General features: G+C 52.4%; 10 protein-coding genes across 10 annotated transcripts; 5 read left to right on the top strand and 5 right to left on the bottom strand.

Moving 5' to 3' along the window:
* Positions 1-1528: 1528 nt before the first annotated feature.
* On the bottom strand, positions 1529-3886 carry N7510_007430 (uncharacterized protein; the record flags this gene model as incomplete). Its single annotated transcript, XM_056979355.1, has 3 exons — positions 1529-1684; positions 2644-2861; positions 3856-3886. 3 exons carry the CDS (start codon positions 3884-3886, stop codon positions 1529-1531), a joined length of 405 nt encoding a protein of 134 aa, XP_056832398.1.
* A 784-nt stretch (positions 3887-4670) lies between these two features.
* N7510_007429 (thioredoxin-like protein 1) lies at positions 4671-5829 on the bottom strand (the record flags this gene model as incomplete). Its single annotated transcript, XM_056979354.1, has 3 exons — positions 4671-5442; positions 5502-5649; positions 5754-5829. The coding sequence occupies 3 exons, from the start codon at positions 5827-5829 to the stop codon at positions 4671-4673; spliced, it is 996 nt and encodes a 331-aa protein (XP_056832397.1).
* A 787-nt stretch (positions 5830-6616) lies between these two features.
* Positions 6617-7210, bottom strand: N7510_007428 (uncharacterized protein; the record flags this gene model as incomplete). Its single annotated transcript, XM_056979353.1, has 1 exon — positions 6617-7210. One exon carries the CDS (start codon positions 7208-7210, stop codon positions 6617-6619), a length of 594 nt encoding a protein of 197 aa, XP_056832396.1.
* Positions 7211-7610: 400 nt separating this feature from the next.
* N7510_007427 (peroxidase) lies at positions 7611-8761 on the bottom strand (the record flags this gene model as incomplete). The annotated part of the gene is made up of 2 exons (XM_056979352.1): positions 7611-8348; positions 8411-8761. 2 exons carry the CDS (start codon positions 8759-8761, stop codon positions 7611-7613), a joined length of 1089 nt encoding a protein of 362 aa, XP_056832395.1.
* Positions 8762-10136: 1375 nt separating this feature from the next.
* N7510_007426 (uncharacterized protein) lies at positions 10137-10316 on the bottom strand (the record flags this gene model as incomplete). The annotated part of the gene is made up of 1 exon (XM_056979351.1): positions 10137-10316. The coding sequence occupies one exon, from the start codon at positions 10314-10316 to the stop codon at positions 10137-10139; it is 180 nt and encodes a 59-aa protein (XP_056832394.1).
* A 341-nt stretch (positions 10317-10657) lies between these two features.
* Positions 10658-13073, top strand: N7510_007425 (uncharacterized protein; the record flags this gene model as incomplete). The annotated part of the gene is made up of 4 exons (XM_056979350.1): positions 10658-10772; positions 10839-10855; positions 10917-11027; positions 11097-13073. The coding sequence occupies 4 exons, from the start codon at positions 10658-10660 to the stop codon at positions 13071-13073; spliced, it is 2220 nt and encodes a 739-aa protein (XP_056832393.1).
* A 530-nt stretch (positions 13074-13603) lies between these two features.
* On the top strand, positions 13604-14530 carry N7510_007424 (putative carboxylesterase; the record flags this gene model as incomplete). The annotated part of the gene is made up of 1 exon (XM_056979349.1): positions 13604-14530. The coding sequence occupies one exon, from the start codon at positions 13604-13606 to the stop codon at positions 14528-14530; it is 927 nt and encodes a 308-aa protein (XP_056832392.1).
* Positions 14531-14807: 277 nt separating this feature from the next.
* Positions 14808-17211, top strand: N7510_007423 (M28 family metallopeptidase; the record flags this gene model as incomplete). Its single annotated transcript, XM_056979348.1, has 3 exons — positions 14808-15657; positions 15850-17090; positions 17155-17211. 3 exons carry the CDS (start codon positions 14808-14810, stop codon positions 17209-17211), a joined length of 2148 nt encoding a protein of 715 aa, XP_056832391.1.
* A 550-nt stretch (positions 17212-17761) lies between these two features.
* On the top strand, positions 17762-18695 carry N7510_007422 (uncharacterized protein; the record flags this gene model as incomplete). Its single annotated transcript, XM_056979347.1, has 2 exons — positions 17762-17799; positions 17861-18695. 2 exons carry the CDS (start codon positions 17762-17764, stop codon positions 18693-18695), a joined length of 873 nt encoding a protein of 290 aa, XP_056832390.1.
* A 797-nt stretch (positions 18696-19492) lies between these two features.
* N7510_007421 (uncharacterized protein) lies at positions 19493-20059 on the top strand (the record flags this gene model as incomplete). Its single annotated transcript, XM_056979346.1, has 1 exon — positions 19493-20059. The coding sequence occupies one exon, from the start codon at positions 19493-19495 to the stop codon at positions 20057-20059; it is 567 nt and encodes a 188-aa protein (XP_056832389.1).
* Positions 20060-20067: the final 8 nt, after the last annotated feature.

The raw sequence follows: 20067 nt of genomic DNA, 5'->3' as shown, positions 1-20067 counted from the left end.
CATACTAGCCATGGCTTTGCAATATTGCGGAGGCCAGTGTTTTCTGTCTTAGTCAATCCAATCTGAACCAGGCGGATAGCGACGGCCGAATATGCGCGGAAATTTCGGATCCGTACCGCTTATCTCGTTGTTTTAACTCTGCAGGAAACAAAGTATAGTGAAAACCGGAGGTAAACTCACACCCGAAGCTAGAATAACTCAATGCCGGCTAGTTACGCCCATAAGAGAAGCTAATCCCGACCATCGACCGTAATTTGACTCTGATAATGCGCAGATCATTCAATTTCCCCAAGAAACTAATGTACGGTCTCCATCCATAGTCCATGTGGAGAAACCGACCCAGCGGGATTTTTAGTTTGAGGCCGGCACGTAGAGGACTAAAGTCTGTGCGGCGGTCCATTCCGCGCGACGTTTTGGCAGACAGAATCTGAAACAGTGCCTGGATGCTTCCCGCCTTTGTCTCTGCGCGGAATGCACACAGGAAAACTACGCAATTTGGCACTAGTGCGCCGGGGCCTTGGTCCACTCGCCGATAACTGTACTGTCCATCCTGCCCGTGCAGTCCGGGCGTTCGAGGATTCGAGACCCATTCTTCTCACACCAGCGCCAGCCAAACGCCAGACGCCCGGATGAATTTCGCGCACGAGGTCGTCGCGGCCCCTGCCATGCGGAGCCGATACTTTTTGTGTGTTCGCGGTGCACTTGCTTGTTTTTCTAGGCGCCTCGGTGTGGCGTCTTTCGGGTTCCTAAGCCATACTGGAACAAGAAGGTGGTGGAGAGACTACGGCGAGGCCCGGTAGCCAATGAGGCTTTGGGTCGGGATGAGGCGGTAACTAACTCCTGCTACTGTGCACTCAGATGGCGTTTCTGATTCATGTACAGTCCATCGTAGTGTAGGATTTCGCCGCTGCGGCGTGTGTGGCTTGTCTTACTGCTATAGAGTGAATGTCTTGTGTCGGTCGGTTGTCTCAGGTCAGACTTGGGGCGGCCCGTCGTCAGAGATTATTACAATCGTGGACACGGTGTACACGGTGTACACAGTGTCCTATAGCCTACGGGCTGAAAGAAAGCCCAGCGGCGAAATTCGAGCAGACGCACAGGGCACGCAACGGCCCTTTGACGCAGTTGCCACAATGACAATTTCGCCATTTTCCATCCATCCGAAACCCCAGGACCTCGGAGCAACAGCATGTGGCTGGGGTTGCTGGCATTTTGCCTGAATACACCTAAAACCGTAGCTAAGCGACCAAGCGATACACACCGAACGGTGCGGGGGGAGAGATAGCTCACTCGGCTACACATCCCAAAGAAACAGCTGTCAGCGTAATGTATCCATGGGCGAGCAAGCGCACGCCCCCAATTCAGTGTCGATGCACACAGTCGATCTCAATACAACTTAGGGTTGCAGCGCACGTGCGGGATAAAGAAATCCATCCGGACGCTTTCTCCGGACTTGAGATCTCTGAACCACAGTTCACCGGTCTGGAAAAAGGACCTAAAAGGCCCTTGGGGCGCGCCCACTGGCTGGCTATCCCGACGCTATTCCCAGATGGGGATTGCCAATCTCCAGTTTTTTTTTTTTGGTCCTTTTGATCGGCCTTGCTAGCTTGTTATCGCTTGGGACCTGCTTTTCCAAGAAGGACCTTGGGACTGGTCGCCGTGGACTACCCACGCCACCACGAAGCTAGCTAGCTGTTACTGACTAGCACCTAAGCTATCGCTGCCGTCGGAACGTGGGATATGGAAGCTTCGGGCAAGATCTGCTGCTTATCCCCCAGCCACCGTGTTCCCGAGAGCGGTAGAAGGGCCAAAAAGGGTTTTGCCGTTCGCCCAATGGATGGAATTTTCTGGACGCACCTTGTAAGTTAAATTAGGTTACTAGTAGTTAGTGCTCCAAATCTCGCGACCGCCAATCTGCAGCAATTGAGACTTTTTCCGTGTCTGGCGCGGGCGGGTGAAGGATGAACCAGGTTATCTCCACTTGTTTCCACAATACTTCTGGGTCGAAGGCTGCGTGGAGCCTATCAGAAAGCCAATTCGGTCCAAGCGATAGCGATCGAAGGATTGATGTCTCTGTTCGGCACGATCGAAAATGCGGAGATAGACTACGACCCGTGGTCTGAGTTCTGGGTCTGAATGGGTGCACCAACCAGTACATACGATACTGCCAAGTGTCGACCAATTCGCTTCCGACTTTCCATTAATCTATGCTCTGTCGGTGTGGTTGGATCGACACGACGAACCACGCCCAAAGAACAAGATCCTTAGATTGCAACTAATGACCACAGATACCGCCAGCGCATCTATGGAGGACACGACATCTTCCATAAGATAGCACTCCGATGTCGTATCTCCGGCCGACCACCCTCGATCTATGGTACGACTGGAGCCCGAGTTAAAACACCCGGGCAAGGTCCCTGGCACCGACGATGATGCCATTTCCCTCGCACACAGCGCTATCTTGATCTACATCCTGTGCGATTTCGTGGTTTTGGTTCCAGTGTGGTCCTCAACCCGGGACTGTGGTATTCCAAATGACCAATCAATACAATACTTTGTCCATGTGGTCCTCACGTCTCCATTGCATGCGAATCTTCCGCTCACAGTGGATACACCGTCCACAGTGTGCATAAGTTCCCGTACCTGCCGAATACATACCAAAAAAAAGAACCCAAAGAGGGTCCCTGAAGAAGCAAACTTAGGCACGTGTATGCTGTTCGCAGTAATTTGCTCTCTCGCGCCATCGCGATCGCCGTCGGGCTCCATTTTACGCCTCGGAAACTGGCCGTGTAGTTTTAGTTTGACCTTGAAGATGCGTGGCTTGTCGCCATTGCCAAGTTCTGAGAAGTTAGTCAACCTTTCTCATCAAAACTGAGCCATCTCAGTACGTAACCGATTATTCGCCTTGGATTGAGCACATGGGCGCTGCAGCAAGCGGCGTGTCCGATGGCGAGTCGGTGCAGTGCAAAGATTGGGTGGCGCTGTGCATGCTCAGCCGGCAATGCAGAGCTGAACTGAACGCTCGTCATGTCCTATCACAGCCGCAGCACTTCTTGCCATCAATACCTTCAGCGAATGCATTGCATTACAGTATTCTAGTTCAATCTGTCGGGTTTGTACTGATCTGTTTCTAAAAAATCTACGGCCCGCTGAACGGTGGATACTGTCCACCGATCGCGTCCTGTTGGTTTTTTGTCTGAATAATGTACAGCGCACATTTCTCGGGTCGAGGATGCCCGGAAACAGCGGGTCTCTCATTTCAACAACCATGCTGAGATCAAAGATGGGATGATGTTTTGCGAATTTGCCGACGCAAATGGATACCCTTGAGTCAGAGATACTGGCTCACCAAGCTCTGTGCGGCAGCATTGTACTGATATACATTGTTTCAGCCGGCCTATCACTCGGATCTCCTATGCATCTTCGGATGCGTTTTGGATTGCCTCTTTCCAGTCCATGAGTTTTGTCTACGATACACATGCATGAGCTTGCCGACGAAATCCATGCGCTGAAACGAACCTACAGTGGAGAAAGATTGCATCTAGGCATCCAACTCAGGACTGGCTGGAGTAACGGTACTATCCGACAGCCAGACAGACAAAGACCCTCCTCCCTGTTTCATCTTGGATGGACCCGGCAGCCTCCGGTGCAATTCACACCGTTTTCCCTAAGTGGATGATGCGGGCCCTAAATTGATGATACGATGCACAATCTGCTCCACGAGATCCAAGAATCGGATTCAGCCGCGATCATATGATTGCGTCAAAGCAAACGAGAACCAGTGAGTCCAGTGGATGCGAGTTTTAGTGTCGCCATGATGGCTCGGCTAGGAGCTAGAAAAGAAATTGTATGCACTTTGCAGGTCCTCCTGGTCCCGGGAGAACATTTTCACGAAAACAAAACACAGCCGCTGCAACTGACATGACAGTCACGATGTTCTCTTGAACCTTCTTTCGGATATAATGCTCTGCTCTAGAGGATTTCACTTGATCCCTTGAAGGACAGCTTCAACTGTCCATACCGATCGATTGATATTCATCAGATTCCAATCAAAGACAACAAAACAAGCAGGCCTCAGGATATGGTTAAAGTGAGATCACGCTCCCAGAAGGAGTCAGTCTCTTCCTATCATATGAAATCCATTGAGCTCATCATCAGCCATAAATTGTTTTAGCGAAAAAAAAAAAAAAAAAAAAAGAAAAACACGATCGAGGAAAAAATGTTCAATGTTGCTGGGTCTGCTTACATAATACATGGAACAACCATTCTTCCGTTCTGCCCACCATAAAACTCGCTCGCCGCAAAACTCGGTTGCTTCTTTTTTCTTTTCTTCTTCGTGCGGCGGCGCAACTACTATTTCACCCGTGTTGCCTGGACATCTCTTCAGTGATGTTAAACCAGGTGTCAGTTGCGTCACAGACGAACGGAATTGCACACCGGTTCTTACTTTATTGGTCTTTCTGATCGTTCAAGGATGAGACCATTTGGTTTGGGATCGGACATACCCTGACTCGAGCACTGCTCTTGTCTTTTATTTTTACTTCTAGCGTACAAAATACTTCAATTTGATTCAATCAATGTGTTCTTTGCTTTCTTTATTGGTGTAGTAGGATATGCTCGCTGGGTCGTTGGACTGGCTCGTATCGATGAATGTTGGCGTCGCTTAGAATTTACTCGCCGGGCTCGTCGCCAATCTTCTCCAGCTTGCCCATCGCGCGCTTCTCGCCCGCCTCGCCAATGATGCGAATGCGGTCCACGCGCAGCTTGTCGCTGTCTCCGTCGCCATCGATAAAGAACATGACCAGCGTGGTCACGCTCTGGAACTTGACAAATCGCAGATCTAGCTTCGCCGTCCCCGTCTTGGAGTCCCAGTCCTCGGGCTTGATTTCAATCGTCTGCACCGCAACGGTATCCTCCGCCTCGTCGAATCCAAGCACATGCGAGCGGTTCGTATAGAGTGAGACGGTCTTGGGTCGCATCGGCACCTCGTCGGGGTCTTCGGCGTCGTCGGCGGAGGGAGGGAATGAGGTCACATGGAGGGTGTGCACTTTCAGCGTCGACTGGAAGGGGATGTAGAGCATCAGCTGCTCGTCGGTGTCGCTCTCGACCCAGTCCTTTTCACCGGCCTTGCCTTTTCCTGTCAGGGCAGACGGCTTCGAGGCTTCAAAGAGCGTTTTTGGGAGCGCATGTTGGCTGTCCCGGTTCAGAAGCTCCAGTCCCTTCTGGTCGACCTGGTCGGTGATGTCGCTGTATCCCCTAGGCACAGCAGCACCCAGCCAGGTGCCGCCGGATCCGCTTCCCTCGCCAGCTTGTCCCGACGCGCTGTCCGACTTGGTTGCTTCCGACGCAAGCTTCTGGATGACCTCGTTCAATTTTCGGGGGTCGGCGCCCTGAACTGTCTGGGTTTTGCGACCATTTTCGAACACGATGAAGGTAGGGTATCTAAATAGGTGTAATGATTAGCGCCGGGTGTTTCTTGTCATGCTCGTAGATATGCATACGCTGACACAGAATATGCCTGGGCGAGCGCTTGCTGCTGATCCCCGTTGATCTTGGTGAATGTGATGAGGTTCGGGCGCGAGAGCTGCGTGGACAGCGAGTCGTACACCGGAGCGATTGCTTTACATGGCCCGCACCAATCGGCATAGACTGGAGATCCGAGAAGTCAGTCAGCTTTTGATCAGGTCAGGTTGGTGGAAGAGCGATGGTCGCGGGGTAGATGATTCGGCGCGGGGCACGAGCACAGTACTTACAGTCGGCGACAACGAAACGGGAAGACGTGAGCAGAGAGTTGAACTGCTCTGCCGATGTAATTTGGATGGGAGGCATGGTGGGTGGAGGCGGAGAGGTGAAGGTGAAGAAGGTGAGAAGAGATGACGAAGAGAAAATGGCGGTTGTTTGTTGTGTCTGGCACGGTGTATGTCATCCACCTCTCGACAGCAGCAACCACCATCCAAATTCAATCATAACCCCGTCAGTCTGTATTGATGTATTCTATCTTGGAATGATTCCTTTTGTTTTCTGTATCTTTATATCCCCAGTTTTTCTAGAGCGAATATATATACATATATATACCTTGGCCATCTCAACCACTGGATACCCAAGCGTACACTAGGAAATGGCGAGAACAAGCAAAGCGCATTGAGTTCATGACTATCATAATACATATATCTATTCACCCCATGTGAAGATTTATCAAGATCCCGAATGGATTTATGGATGAGACCATTGAGACCTTCAAGCCTGCTGGATGACTGAGCAGGGAGATCGAGCCCTTGAACCCGAGCACCTGCAATCCTCGTGGATGATATCCAGTGTAAGAAGAAGCATAATACTGGCGGATGTCAGTTGAGACGGAGCTTCTGTTCCAAGCACTCGAATGCATGGCCTCAGTATCAGTCGCCTGGTCTGATTAACAGTCCAGAGAAAGCGGCGCAAGGTTGATCTTTCAGCAAAGTTTCCTCATCCTAGCGCACTGAAGGCCTAGAACAACCAGCGCAACTTGCGAATGGAATCACACCAGTCAGACAGGGCAAAACCGGGTGATATCAGGTCGAGCAAGAGCATAATCATAGAGACAGCGTGAAGAAAACATTCATAAAAGAATGCAACCCTTTCACACATCCTCAACCGCAAAAAGAACCTTCAGCCAAAGACTGCACCCACGACACCCGAGCACGATCTCACCATGCTCAGCCTCCCTCTCGAGATCAGCCTCCGTAACCAGGAATCCCCTCTCATCGCCGCACCGACAGCCACGATACCAGCACACTGTCGCGCCTGTACCATCTTCATCGCACTCCAGATCCTCCAGGTCCACAATCTCCAGCCCCGTGTGAAACACATCGCCCGTCTTCTCCCGCTCCGCAACCTTCGCCCGGTCTAAGCGTAGCGCGCGATCATAGTCTGCGCGCAAGAAGGGATCTGAGAGGGTTTTGTAGGCGGTGGTAATCTCGTCGATTGTGTAGGTTCGCTGTTGTGCCTTTCCTTGACCTTGTCCTCGTCCTGGTGCTTGGTGGGGAGTTGCTCCTTGGAGTGCGGGCTCGTCGGCGACGGCGATCGGGCTCGCTTTGTCGGGGTGGTGCGCGAGCAGGGCTTTGTGGTAGGCAAGCTTGATCTGCTGCTTCGAGAGGATGAGGCCGGAGGAGCCCGTGAAGGGCAGGTTTAGGATCGCATAATAGTCGGCGTCGGTGGAGGCCGATTTGGGCATTCTTGAAAGGCGTCGCCAGTGGTGGCGGTGGTAGTGTTCGACGGGGTTAGTGCAGATGCAGCACTGGACTAGCGCAGAGGCCCAACCGCCCTGGCCAGGGATCCAAGCGAATGAATTCCTGGGGTAGTTAAATAGGGAGGGAGGGCAGGGGTTGGTTGGAGGGTGGTCTCGGGAATGAAAAGAAGGAAAGCCGAAAGAAATGGCGGGCGCGAGACGCCACTCAATACACCTCACAACAACATTGACCACCACACTTGATACTGCGTTGTAGAGCACGGACAAACAAGGCATTTATACATTCTAACATCTAACAGCCCGTCTAACAATCTAACAGTCTCTGCCGATCAGACAGGAAAATTTCGGATATCTAAAAACAGTCAAATAGCGCTCAACCAACCCTCTACTCGGAAGTCTTGAAGACGAAGCGGTCCTCGGTCTGAAACGGCACGCCCAGCTCGAGCAGCTTGACAAAGACATCGGAGAACTCCTTGAAGAAGGCATCGTTGTCCTTCGCATAGCGCTCGACGTGCTTCTTGAAAGTGCGGTCGTTGACCAGTGCCATGTCGGCGGGCAGCATCATCAGGGTGGAAGTCGACTTGTCGGTGAACTGAACGGGGCCGTTCCACTTCTTCTTGTTCCACTTCTCCTCAACAAGAAGACGGAAGAACTCGTTGCTGAAGGACGTGGGGCTGAACTGCCAGGGACCATCGAAGCCGGATCGGTCGGTGTGGGCGCGGCCCAGGGCGTGCGCTCCGATCAGAGCGACCATCTCGCGATCGTCGAAGCCCATGCGCCCGAAGATGTCGCGGATGTGGCGCTGGCCCTGGGCGGCATCGGGCAGACGGCCGTCCGGCGTGCAGGCGGCCACGTCCTTGTCCTCACGGCCGGGTCTCCAGGGGATCTGGGGACCGCCCAGCTCCTGGATGGCGCAGGCACCGCCCAGAGTCCACAGGTCCGAGTAGGTGATCCAGGGGAACTTGGCCTTGACGGGCTCGAGGAACTCGCGGGCGATCTTCAGACCGGCATTGGCGCCGTGGTCCGACTCGGGTGCGAATCGCATGGTGGCGCCGTTGCTGCCACCGGTGCCGGTCTCCTTGTCATAAGTGCCGCTGGCGTGCCAGGCCAGGCGGACGAGAACCTGTATGGACACCAAAGTGTTAGTGCCTCACCCTGTCTGCTGCGAATAGTGTCATTGCTTACCGGACCGTAGCTGCCATCATCATAGTCGGTCTCAGCGGCCAGAAGCTTAGCGACCTCGTCGTACACCTTCTGGTAGTCCTCCTTGGTAGGGACGAAGGGACCCTTGGGCGTGGATTCACCGTTCAGGTAGAAGTACAGTCCGGCACCACCAGCGGCGGCCAGACCGATACCCCAGATCGCGCCGGAGCCACCAGACGACTTGCCCGAGCCGGCCTCGGAGGCATATCCACGACGGGCCGCGACACGGACACCCTGCGCGGGAAGAGCGAAGCGGGCACTGCGAGCCGCCGGACGGAAGGAGGCCGGAGCAGAGCGAAGGAGACGAGAAGCAGAGCGGGCAGCGGAAGCCATTGTGAAGGTGGAAGGGAGCGTGGGTGGGAACGAAGAGAACACAAGGGAGTGTGGATGGGATGGAAGAAGGAAGAACCCGGGGAGGGCAGGCGCAGTACTTGTACCGATCAGCTCTGCCCATTCAATCCCTACAACCACTGATAGCGGGCCTCGGTTAAGTCCTATATCTACACAGCGCTGGTTGACGGACTGGTGTGATCAGCTTTCATCCATGCATCGTCTCTATGTTTTTTTTATATCTCTTGCCCTCGAGGGATAGAGCGCAGCACAGAGACACCTCTTTCCCGTTAATTGCCGCCGGTCCATTCTCCGAGGGCATCGCAAGAACTGACAAGAGTCCCACCGGGCAGCGGGTCGGTCTTACCAACAGGAACACGCTCACTGGCACGTCCAGCCGATAATGGGCCCACCGGAACTCCGTAGTGGCGCTGACTCATGGATGGTTCTAGGTCAGAGATCTGAGTAATTGAGAACAAGACAGGAAAGATATTGGCCATATTTGATAAGCAGCAATGCCCATCGCATATACTTGGTGATCCATGGCTGCACGGCGTTTGTGTGGCGCGGGTTGGGCCGGTCCGTGGGTTCGGATTTATATTATTGGTGTCATCAAGGGACCCCGTCACATCATCGGATAGTAGTCGGCGACAAGATTTACATGATTCATATGTCGCCGATTATTTCCATCTCAAATAGATAGCGCAGAAATCCGTCTAGGGTGGTACTAGGTCGCTGCGGTCGAAGAAGAATCACAGTTGAATAACCGGAAGACCTGCATTCAGTTCGTCTACGTAGAATCACTCAGTACCTATGGGTCTGACCTGCTGCAGAAGATACCAATAACCTTACACGTTCAATTGAACGGCCACTACAGGATGGAAGAGCACAGGGATCTGGGCCCAGCTGTCCCAGTAACAGGAGACGCGAGAAAAAAAGAAGAAATGGCATTGATATTATTCCTGAAATGTCCGTCGTAAAAAAGTCCTGCTGCTCTACTGAAAGCAAGCACCAGGGTGGAGTAGACGCAGCTCTGCTAAAAACTGTTTGGTTTCGATCTCCCACGAACGATAACGATAAAATAGCAAAGCGTCGGGTGCCACGGAGAAAGGCACCACGCGGGCTGTGTGGGTGTGTCTATGGTCTGTCTCGGGACTCGAGTGTGAATGGCATCCTTAAACATCAAAGAATGAATCAGTCGCACAGTACGGCCGAGCAGGGTTGTGTTGTTGTTGGGTTCAGTTGATGGATGAAAAGCAAAAGAGAGAAAATGGAAAAGTGGGAAGAAAAGGCCCCGACCCCACGTGACCCATCTCACGTGATGCGCATCGTGAATTTTCTTCTCTGGTGAGACTTTCCTTTCTCTTTCTTCTTCACACTATATCATGAAATTGACGAACGCATAATCAACCTCCAATTCCTCTCTGCCATAGGATGGCAGGTCATATTGGCGTACTAGAAGGAAACCCTGGGCATCATAAGGCTCCTCGACGGCTCTGGGCGGTGCTTCGGTGCTGCCCAGCGCAGTGGTGGATGCGAGCCACTGCTGCCCGGACATGCAATTGTAGAATTGGAGATTATTCAGCAGGATCGTGTGTTTGTATCCAGGGGTGTTCTGGAAAGAGCCCGGGGAACTATGTAGACCAGAAAGACCATAATGCCACGCGATTAGTCTTCATCCTTGCGATTAAGGTCCGATTATATATTTAGGCCATCATTGTAAAATCCAGGATTATCATCCCTGATCGACACATTCTTGCCCATCAGGTTCTGCAACTGATCGTCCGACGTAACTCCTTTTGCCCCTCAGCATTTCTCCGCCCCGGATAGCCGGAACGAACTCTCCCTCCTCACCTTCCCCTTTCCTGCCCTGAGCTCTCACTCCGCTCGCTCGACACCATGCGGACGGGCATCAGCAAGCGTCAGCAGCAGCGTAATGAGAAGGCCCTCGCGGAGCTGCTCCGCGTGGTCCCTGGCAATGACCGTTGTGCCGACTGCGGTGCTGCGACTCCAGGTGTGTCCCATATCCTCCCCCCCCGAACGCAACGGATTTCCCCCCGAGACTAACATCGTTTCCTAGGATGGGCGAGCTGGAACGTATGTGATCATCGGTTGTTAGCATTCGAATTATTCCCCTCAGACTGACGTTCCCCAACAGATGGGGATTTTCCTGTGCATGCGCTGCGCCGCGCTGCACCGCAAGCTGGGCACGCACATCTCCAAGGTCAAGTCGCTGACCATGGATACGTGGACGTCGGAGCAAGTTGACGTGAGTGGGGTCCTTGTGCAGTGCATCTGGAGATACAGGGGCTGACGGGACTGTGTGTTCCCTATCTAGAATATGAAATCCAACGGCAACATACTCGTGAACAAGATCTATAACCCGCGGAACGTCAGGCCGTCGATTCCAGCAGACGTTGATGAGGCCGACGCGTGCATGGAACGATTCATCCGACAGAAATACCAGCATCGAACATTGGAGAATGGGAAGCCTAGACCTCCGAGCCGGGACGGTGCCAGATTCGTCAAGCCGCTCCCAGATCCAATGGACACTCCTTCATCTCCCGAAGGCTCGCCTCCTCCGCTACCACCAAAGAGCGGCAAGTTCTTTGGCTTCGGTCTGCGCTCGGCATCCTCGACCTCCAATCTACGTCGCAAGAAGGGCAAGACAGACATCGACTATCACCCACCCACCGTCCCCCCGAGACCAACGCATGGGCTTGGGGCACCTGTCACCGATGTGACCACGGCGTCGTTGGAGTCGAAAATGGCCTCTCTACGCGAGATGGGGTTCAACAATGACAAGCGGAATGAAACGATTCTTCGGGGGGTCAATGAGGACTTGGACCGAGCGATTGAGACTCTGGTCAGACTGGGCGAGGGAAGCAATCCGGCATCAGGAGCGAGGACTCCGGCATCGGTCACGAACACTGCATCCACTGCATCCGCACGTCCAGTGCCTCCTCCCAAGTTGGACACATCCACCAACCCCTTCGACCGGGCAGGGGCGAGCCAAAGCCAAAGACAGCCTCCAAGCCAGTCCCCAAACCAGCCCCAGTCGGTGTCGTACAACCCATTCGATCGGCCAATCCCGCAGCCTCAATCTGCGCAGCCGTTGGAGTCATCTTTCCAGAATTTGCAGGTGTCCCGGCCATTATTCCCGCACTCGACTGGTGGATATCCAAACAACAGCGGATCCATGCCGCAGGCTATGTACCAGCAGCCTTTCACCCCTCCGTTGACCTCGACATTCTCCCATCAGAATCCATACGCTTCCTCTCCGCAGCCAATGGATAACTCCTTCAACCCTTTCTTCCAAACAGCGCCCCAACCACAAGCTGGCACGTTCAATCAGCCTTTTTCCAGCCCTTTGCCACAGCAAACCAACCCGTTCTTCAATGCTGCGCCGCAAAACCATTCGATCCAGCAGTCGCAAGCACAGTCGCAGCCTCAATCGGCCACGTCAACATCAGTGCCGACTCTCCCATTTCCTCCGCCTCGTCATGCAAACACGATGCCAGTGATGTCTTCGACCTCACCATTCGACACTTCGCCTTTTGGACCGGGGCCTTCATCCCATTCTCAGCCGCAGCACCCGCAGCCGCAGCAACAGCAACAAGCACAGAGAATTAACCAGGGTTCCTACAATCCCTTCCAATCGGCAACAGCACCAACGACCCCACAGAGTGCTGGCCCCTACCCGAACCAATTCCCATCACAGTTCCAATCACAATTTCAACCCCAGCAGCCGCAGCAACTCGTCCCACAAGGCACCGGCCGCATGGATAAAAACAGCATTTTGTCTCTATACAACCTCGCCCCCTCCCAATCGAACATCCCTTCTATCCCCGAACAGCCCCAGGTTGAACAGCAACCCGTGAATGGCATGAATGGTACCAGCCCGGTGCCACCACTGACAAACTCCCTCAATTCCACCCCGCAAACTCAAACCGGCTCATTCGTGCCCTCGCCGCAACCGACCGGCGGGCCCTTCATGGCATCGCGTAACCCCTTCAACGGAGTCGCCAACGCAGGCGCGTCCACAGGGTCCGGTCTCGCCGCCCAAGCAGGTGTCAGTCCCTTCCCTCAATCCTCGGGACTCGGTATCGGCATGACAGCCGGCACGGGCACACCAGCTACTGCCCCTTCAATGGGACTGGGAATGAACCAGCCCCCTTCTGCTGCTGGCGGCCCACCGGGGAACCCGGCATTCCCTCGAATCCACATGACCAAGCCGAGTGTGGACGTCAACGGGTTGCAGAATGGCCGGCACAGCCCGGACGCTTTCGCTAGTCTTAGTGCACGATACGGCTGATGTTGATTCACGCCCTGTTTTTCCATCTTTTTTATTATTGGACTTTGATAGCCATTGATGACATTTTTGGGATGGGATTGGGTCATGCATGAATGATGTTCCTATAGATGGATGATCGTTGAGATATATGCTGTGCATGTCAATCTAGGTGCATCATTATTGTCGAGAACCGCTTTTTTGAGCCCGTTCTTTCACTCTTTGTTCTTATTTTGTCTGTATTTTCTTGTTTGACTTTTCTTCTGTATATGGTCTCTTGGGTTGTACTTAGCGTTTGGAAATGGAATATCATCTTCTGTTCTTGTTACTGAATTTGATTGATGGAAAGATAATAACATATCATCTTTCTTATTTTCTATCCACTTGCCTGCCATTCGTCCTAGAACGAGACCAGATCTAGATCTCGTATCTTCAAACACGCTAATCTGGATTAGGTTACCTTCCAAATACTCCCCGCTTAGTTCCGTCGTCGCAACGAGTTCATTTATTTTTTTCCACCGCTGCATAGCGTCAACTGCCTCGACATCTTCAAAATGGCTGGCTTCTTATCCTTTGTGCGCTATTTGCGTCTGAAAGGCCTCGTCTCCTTTATGCGCCTCGTCGTTAGGCTCCTTTTCCCGACTCCAAAGCCCAGACCTGACTCTGTGCTAAGAGTCCCGTCGCGTGATGAGCACCGTACGATCAAAGTCCATGTCTACAAGCCATCCGTGGAAGGCACTGAAAGCACGACACCCGCCCCGGTTTTGGTCAATCTGTATGGCTCCGGCCTCGCGCTTCCGTTTCATGGCAGCGATGACTATTTCTGCCGGCTGGTTGCCAACGCCGCTGGCTATGTGGTGCTTGATGTCAACTATCGTCTAGCTCCCGAGCATCCATTCCCAGCACCTCTTAATGATCTCGAGGATACTGTGAAATACGTGCTTGGCCGCCCGAACGAGTACAAGGCCTCGCAGATCTCCGTGTCGGGGTTTTCATCTGGTGGCACTCTCGCGCTCTCCGCTGCCTCAACAATATTTCCCCGCGGAACTTTCCAATCTCTGATCGCTTTCTATCCCGCGACAAACCTCTTTCAGGATCCGAGCCTAAGGAAAGCCCCAGTGCCAGGTGGAAAGGAGCGCTCGCCATTCTGGACTAGGGTCTTTCGAGAGTCCTACATAAGAGAGATGGATCCTCGCGATCCGAGAATTTCTCCAGCATTTGCGGATACGTCCAATTTCCCATCCAACATGCTGTTCGTGACAGCGGAATCGGACGCATCGGCGCTCGAGTCAGAGGAGTTGGCCGAGAGAGCAAAGAGCGAAGGCCACGCGGATGGCAGGGATGTAGTTATCCGGAGAATGAAGGGGTGCGGCCATGGGTTTGACAAGAAAATTACGGGCGATATCTTCGTTCAGGCTAGAGATGAGGCTTATGAACTTGTTGTCAATATGTTAAAGAATGTCAAGAGTAAGAGCGCTTAGGTGTTGCCAAGAGAAAGGCTACTTTCGCCGCTTCAAGCTGGGAAACAAATTCGTGTTTACAATCTGTTTTCGACTGCAACTGTAGATACTTTTGGATCATATACCCACATAGGTAATTAAATATACAATTGCCTACCAGAATAAGCCCACAGACCTAATGGATCCTTCGGCGACTGTTTGTCAGCCGATAACGCGATAGCTAGTTAGTCAATGATCTACAATGCGGAGAGGAGCAATCGCTTCCTCCTCTCCTTCGTCCCTACCCACTCCTACGAAGATGATGGAGAAAATCAGGCTCTACTCTGAGACGACGCCTCTGCTCGAGGCCCATGCCGCACGGCAACGACGTCGATACCCGCACCATGCCCTCCGTCTGCTCAGTACACTGCTCCCTGTCGCAGTAATCCTCTTCTTGATCCCCTCAATTTGGTCTTACTTCCCCTGGGCGCACCCGCTACCCCATGCATCCTGGCCAGAAGGCAACGGACTCCCCTATGATCAATTACAGCAGATCCTCCTGAACACTCCGTCCGCGGCTAAAGTTCGCGAGTGGAGCTCTTACTATACGGCTGGACCCCACCTGGCCGGCAAGAATCTTAGCCAAGCTGTGTGGACATTGGAGAAATGGAAGGAATTTGGCGTGGAAGACACGACTCTCGCGTCCTATGACATCTACTTGAACTACCCAGTAGATAACCGTCTGGCTCTGTTGAAGAAGTCAGGCGGCATCACCGAGGTGACCTTTGAGGCTACCTTGGAAGAAGATGTGCTCGAGGAAGATCCTACTTCTACTCTGCCAGACCGCGTGCCCGTTTTCCATGGGTATTCAGCCACTGGCAATGTGACCGCTCAGTTCGTGTATGCCAACTTTGGCACGTATAAGGACTTTGAGGATCTGGTGAACGCCGGTATCGCATTGGAAGGCAAGATTGCCATTGTCAAATATGGCGCCATCTTGCGTGGTCTGAAGGTGAAGAGAGCACAGGAGCTCGGCATGGTTGGCGTGATTATCTATAGTGATCCGCAGGAGGACGGCGAGATCACAGAGGAAAATGGTTACGAAACCTACCCCAACGGACCTGCACGGAACCCTAGTGCCATCCAGAGGGGCAGCACACAGTTCATAAGTATGTAGGCATGCACCGGTTCATGAAGATGAGGATCACTGACTTCTGCTTGACAGGTACTCTTCCCGGTGACCCAACTACACCCGGATATGCATCCAAACCTGGGTGCGAGCGAAAAGATCCACAAAACTCAATCCCGTCTATTCCTTCCCCTTCCCGTGTCCTATAATGAGGTCCTGCCCTTCTTAAAAGCCCTTAATGGCCATGGGCCTAAAGCAGAGGACTTCAACAAGGACTGGCAAGGCGGTGGTCTGGGCTACAAGGGTGTGGAATACAACATTGGCCCTTCTCCGGAAGATGTGGTCATCAACCTAGACAACCAGCAGGAGTACGTGACGACTCCAGTGTGGAATGTCATCGGTGTCATCAAGGGACATATCCCCGATGAGGTGATCATCCTTGGCAACCATCGTGATGCATGGATTGCTGGAGGTGCGGCCGACCCCAATAGTGGATCCGCAGCACTTAACGAGGTTGTGCGCAGCTTCGGTGAAGCTTTGAAGGCGGGATGGAAGCCACTGCGCACTATTGTCTTTGCTAGTTGGGACGGTGAAGAGTATGGCCTTCTTGGCTCGACCGAGTGGGTTGAAGATAACCTCCCCTGGCTCTCCAAGGCCAACGTCGCGTACTTGAATGTTGATGTGGCTGCGGCTGGCACTGAGTTTCATCCTAGCGCCGCGCCTCTTCTAAACAAGGTTCTCTACGAGGTCACTAGCCTAGTGCAGTCGCCAAACCAAACTGTCCCCGGCCAGACGGTGCGCGATGTTTGGGATGGAAAGATTGGAACTATGGGTAGTGGAAGTGACTTCACTGCGTTCCAAGACTTTGCAGGTGTCGCCAGTCTAGACTTTGGATTTGGCCGCGCAGCGACTGACCCCGTCTATCACTATCACTCCAACTACGACAGTTTTGCCTGGATGGAGAAATTCGGTGATCACGACTGGAGCTACCATATTGCATGCACCAAGCTGTGGGCACTAACAGCAGCACGACTTGTCGAGTCACCTTTGATCGCCTTCAACGCCACTGATTACGCCAAAGGGTTAGAATCATACCTGCACCAGATTGAGCCGGCGGCGGATAATCTGCCCGAGGGGTTGTACTTCGACTTTGCAGATCTAAACTTTGCTATCCTTGATTTCCACGAGTACGCCCGGCAATTCGACGAGTACACTGCCGGTCTCGTCGGGAGACTGGGCGAGCACGTTCCATGGTATAAATGGTGGAAGAAGGTCCATCTTCTCTTCCAGATCCGCGTCGCAAATGACAAGTATAAGGGTCTTGAGCGCGCGTTCCTGTACGAGCCTGGCCTTGACGGCCGTAGCTGGTTCAAGCACGTTGTTTTCGCCCCGGGTATCTGGACTGGCTATTCGGGCACAACCTACCCCGGAATTGTGGAGAGCCTCGAAGCTGGCGACTTGGAAAATGCCAAGGTATGTTTTTCATCTGAGATTGTAGTTCTCGATTATATTTTGCTGACTTACTGGCTTGTTTCAGAAATGGAGCAGGATTATCCAGGAAAGGATGAAGGCCGCTACGGAGCTGCTGGCATAGGTTTCCTGACCTCGATATAGTGAGCTGGACATATGCAATCTAATTGCATATAAAGCGGTCTAAAAGAGAAGTGACATGTAAAAATGGATAAGAACATATTTGGTCGGGTAGTCTGCGACGAGTGGCCACGAGGAGTAATGCCACATCCCCAATTACGAGGTCTTTCATCAACACACACCCTTTTATTAATGCCTCTACGTTAGCTTGGATCGACTGTTGCCTGCTTGCATCTTCAAACCCTCAAAGTGCAGCGACGCTGGGACAGTCCAACTGCCTTCCTAATTTGAAGCTGCCAATGTTTTGATTGTGAAATCTATACTCTGATTGGCTGCCCACGCCACATGAGGCCTTAGCGTCGCCAAAAACTGCCCTCGTGGCCAGGGCTCGTAGGCATCCGCCATCTCTCAACGCAGTAGTTCAGCAAACCGCATTTACATATAGCTTCTCACCTCCCTGGGCATATTCACTTTTATTAGATGCATACCGTGTGATTTCACTTGACAGCGTCTCAACGTCTCAAGTTGTATCTTTATTCTGATCATTCATACACATGATGGACAGTCCTCTGCATGACACCCTCACTACTGAGTGAGACCAACCCTAACCCTCACCAAAATCTGGCGTCGAATCTAATTTCCCACGCGTCTAGTGATGACAATAAGGCTTGTTCAGAGCTGCCAACTCCCAAATGCTCAGATATCTTCCGAATTACTCGCGCTGAGCCTTGGGCGATCAACACACGCAACTGGTGGTTATTCTCATCTGAGCCTAAGCTGTGTTTTCAACTGAACCAAAGCTCTTCCTGGAAAGGTGGTTCTTTGTTCCCGATATACAACATCTGGAGCCCCGCATACTTCGGGATCTTGCTACCGCTGCCAGATGTAAAAACTTATAAGCTGAGCTGCAATGACCTTCTTGTCTCTAGTTACGAAGACGACACAAGATTTCTCAAGAGTAGAGATATTAGGCCAATTCCTTTCGATTTGACGACCGTCGTCGGTGGTATTGATGTCGACTATCCCTCATTCCTGTGTTGTAAATGTTGTGTTCGATATCGAGGATGGGTCACCTTGGGGAGTAGCGAACGCTGGCGATTCGATGAAACCTGGAATTCCTACTACCAGTTCCAGCGCGTGCGTGAGCGATTGCATGACCGGGACTTCCCTAAGGCTTGGAATACGACGCTTCTATGGGAGTGCTATCGTGACTGGAAGCCGGAATATGGCAAGGCCCCGGCGGGCCTGCCATTTGCCATGGATAAGGACACGCGCCTCTGTCGGATCAACCCACTGCAGTACCAGGCAAGGCACTGGAACACTTCTACGCTTGTGGCTCCCGTTATTGCTATTATGAATCCAGATGGTATTATCTTTATTGATGGGTTGAAGGAGGCTACCGAGATTGAGACTGCCAATCTTCGGGATTTGATTCTAATGACAGGCCTCGCGATTGCGAAGTTCGAACGTCCGGTGTGGGATAAGTGAAATTTGTTTCTATGATTTAGGGTCAGGAGCTGTCGTATGTTGCGATGTTGTCTAAACTTCAATCGCAAAGTCAAAAGTGCAAATCGACGAATTCCAGACCATACCCAACCAAAGAGGGAAGAAAGAGATCATCAAGCAGGCGAAAAAAGCGGGATTTTCACCGCCGATTTCTACACTACTAGACAGGACAGGGGATGATTTACCTAGTATAGAACCTAGCCAATCGGCTACAGAGGGCCTTCGGCAGCCTGTTTGGATAGATATAACCAGCGATGTATGATAAATCAGGTCGAATAGCTTCAAATTGTGCGTTAGTGCGGGGATTTGGGTTAGTATGCTAAGCACCAACACCAAGACATTAGTGTGGGGCGTGGGTCGGGCACAGATATTAGATTGATGGGATGTTGGATCATCATAGAGGAATGATTTCAAGATCCCCTAGTGGAAACTGATGAAACCGGATTATTTAAAAGAGCCAATTATAACCAAAATAGATTCCCCAGGCTCCGCTAGATTGATCCATGTTGGGCGCAGGAAAGCACTGCCCCCACGTAGTATCCCTACCCTGCATATCTCTTACGTCTTCAGGATGTACCTGAAAGGCTTATTTTTGCCACCCTGTCTTACCGTTGGCTAAATCGTGTCGAGGTACATAAAGCTGTCGTCAGCGAACTTGCTTCCATGAACGAACCCCGGAGTGATAAATAGGCTTCTCCTCGCTCTAAGTATCATCCCCACCGGCTCAGCTACAACGTCATCTCAAGTCTCCGCACGGGCTACGAACCTTGTTAAGGAATATGAGGAGCCTCGTTTTTTATTCTCTCGCGTTACTCGGACTTTGCGAGGCAGCCATATACGGAAATGCTCAGAACGAGCTCACCAGCCTGATCCCTTTGGGAAACGGCACAATTTGCTCAAATCCTCGGCCAAACTCATGCACATTCTACTCCCAATGTCTCGAGGCACAGGAGCAATGCGGCCCTAATGGCTATCCGATCGGCTACGGTCTCCACTATTGCACGCTCTTCATCAACGTGCGGTCGGAAATGTCCGAGAGCGGCCAGGCGTGGATCACGAATACCATGCTGTGCCTGCAACGCGACCTTATTCAGTACGGCACAGGCGCGAAGTCGACAACCTGCGCTGGCCTGAAGGAGTACGCATTTGGGACACATCCGCGCTGCTACGTCGACAATGGCGTGTGCAAGCTGCCACCATCGGACTGGGTCATCGTCGTCAAAACGATTAGCTTGCGGGAGCTGTTTGGAAGCTGGGACGCTTTAAAGCAGGTATTGGAGACGGCGGATGGTTGCGCGGAGTTTTATTCGTGGCTGATCGAGAACGAGGTCTCATCAATGTCTTGATAGCAACA

The sequence above is a fragment of the Penicillium lagena genome (genome assembly GCF_028827675.1).
Source record: "Penicillium lagena strain IBT 129212 chromosome Unknown utg000005l_segment0_segment0, whole genome shotgun sequence".
In the NCBI taxonomy this organism is placed as follows: domain Eukaryota; kingdom Fungi; phylum Ascomycota; class Eurotiomycetes; order Eurotiales; family Aspergillaceae; genus Penicillium; species Penicillium lagena.
This window is presented reverse-complemented; position numbering and strand designations above follow the sequence as displayed.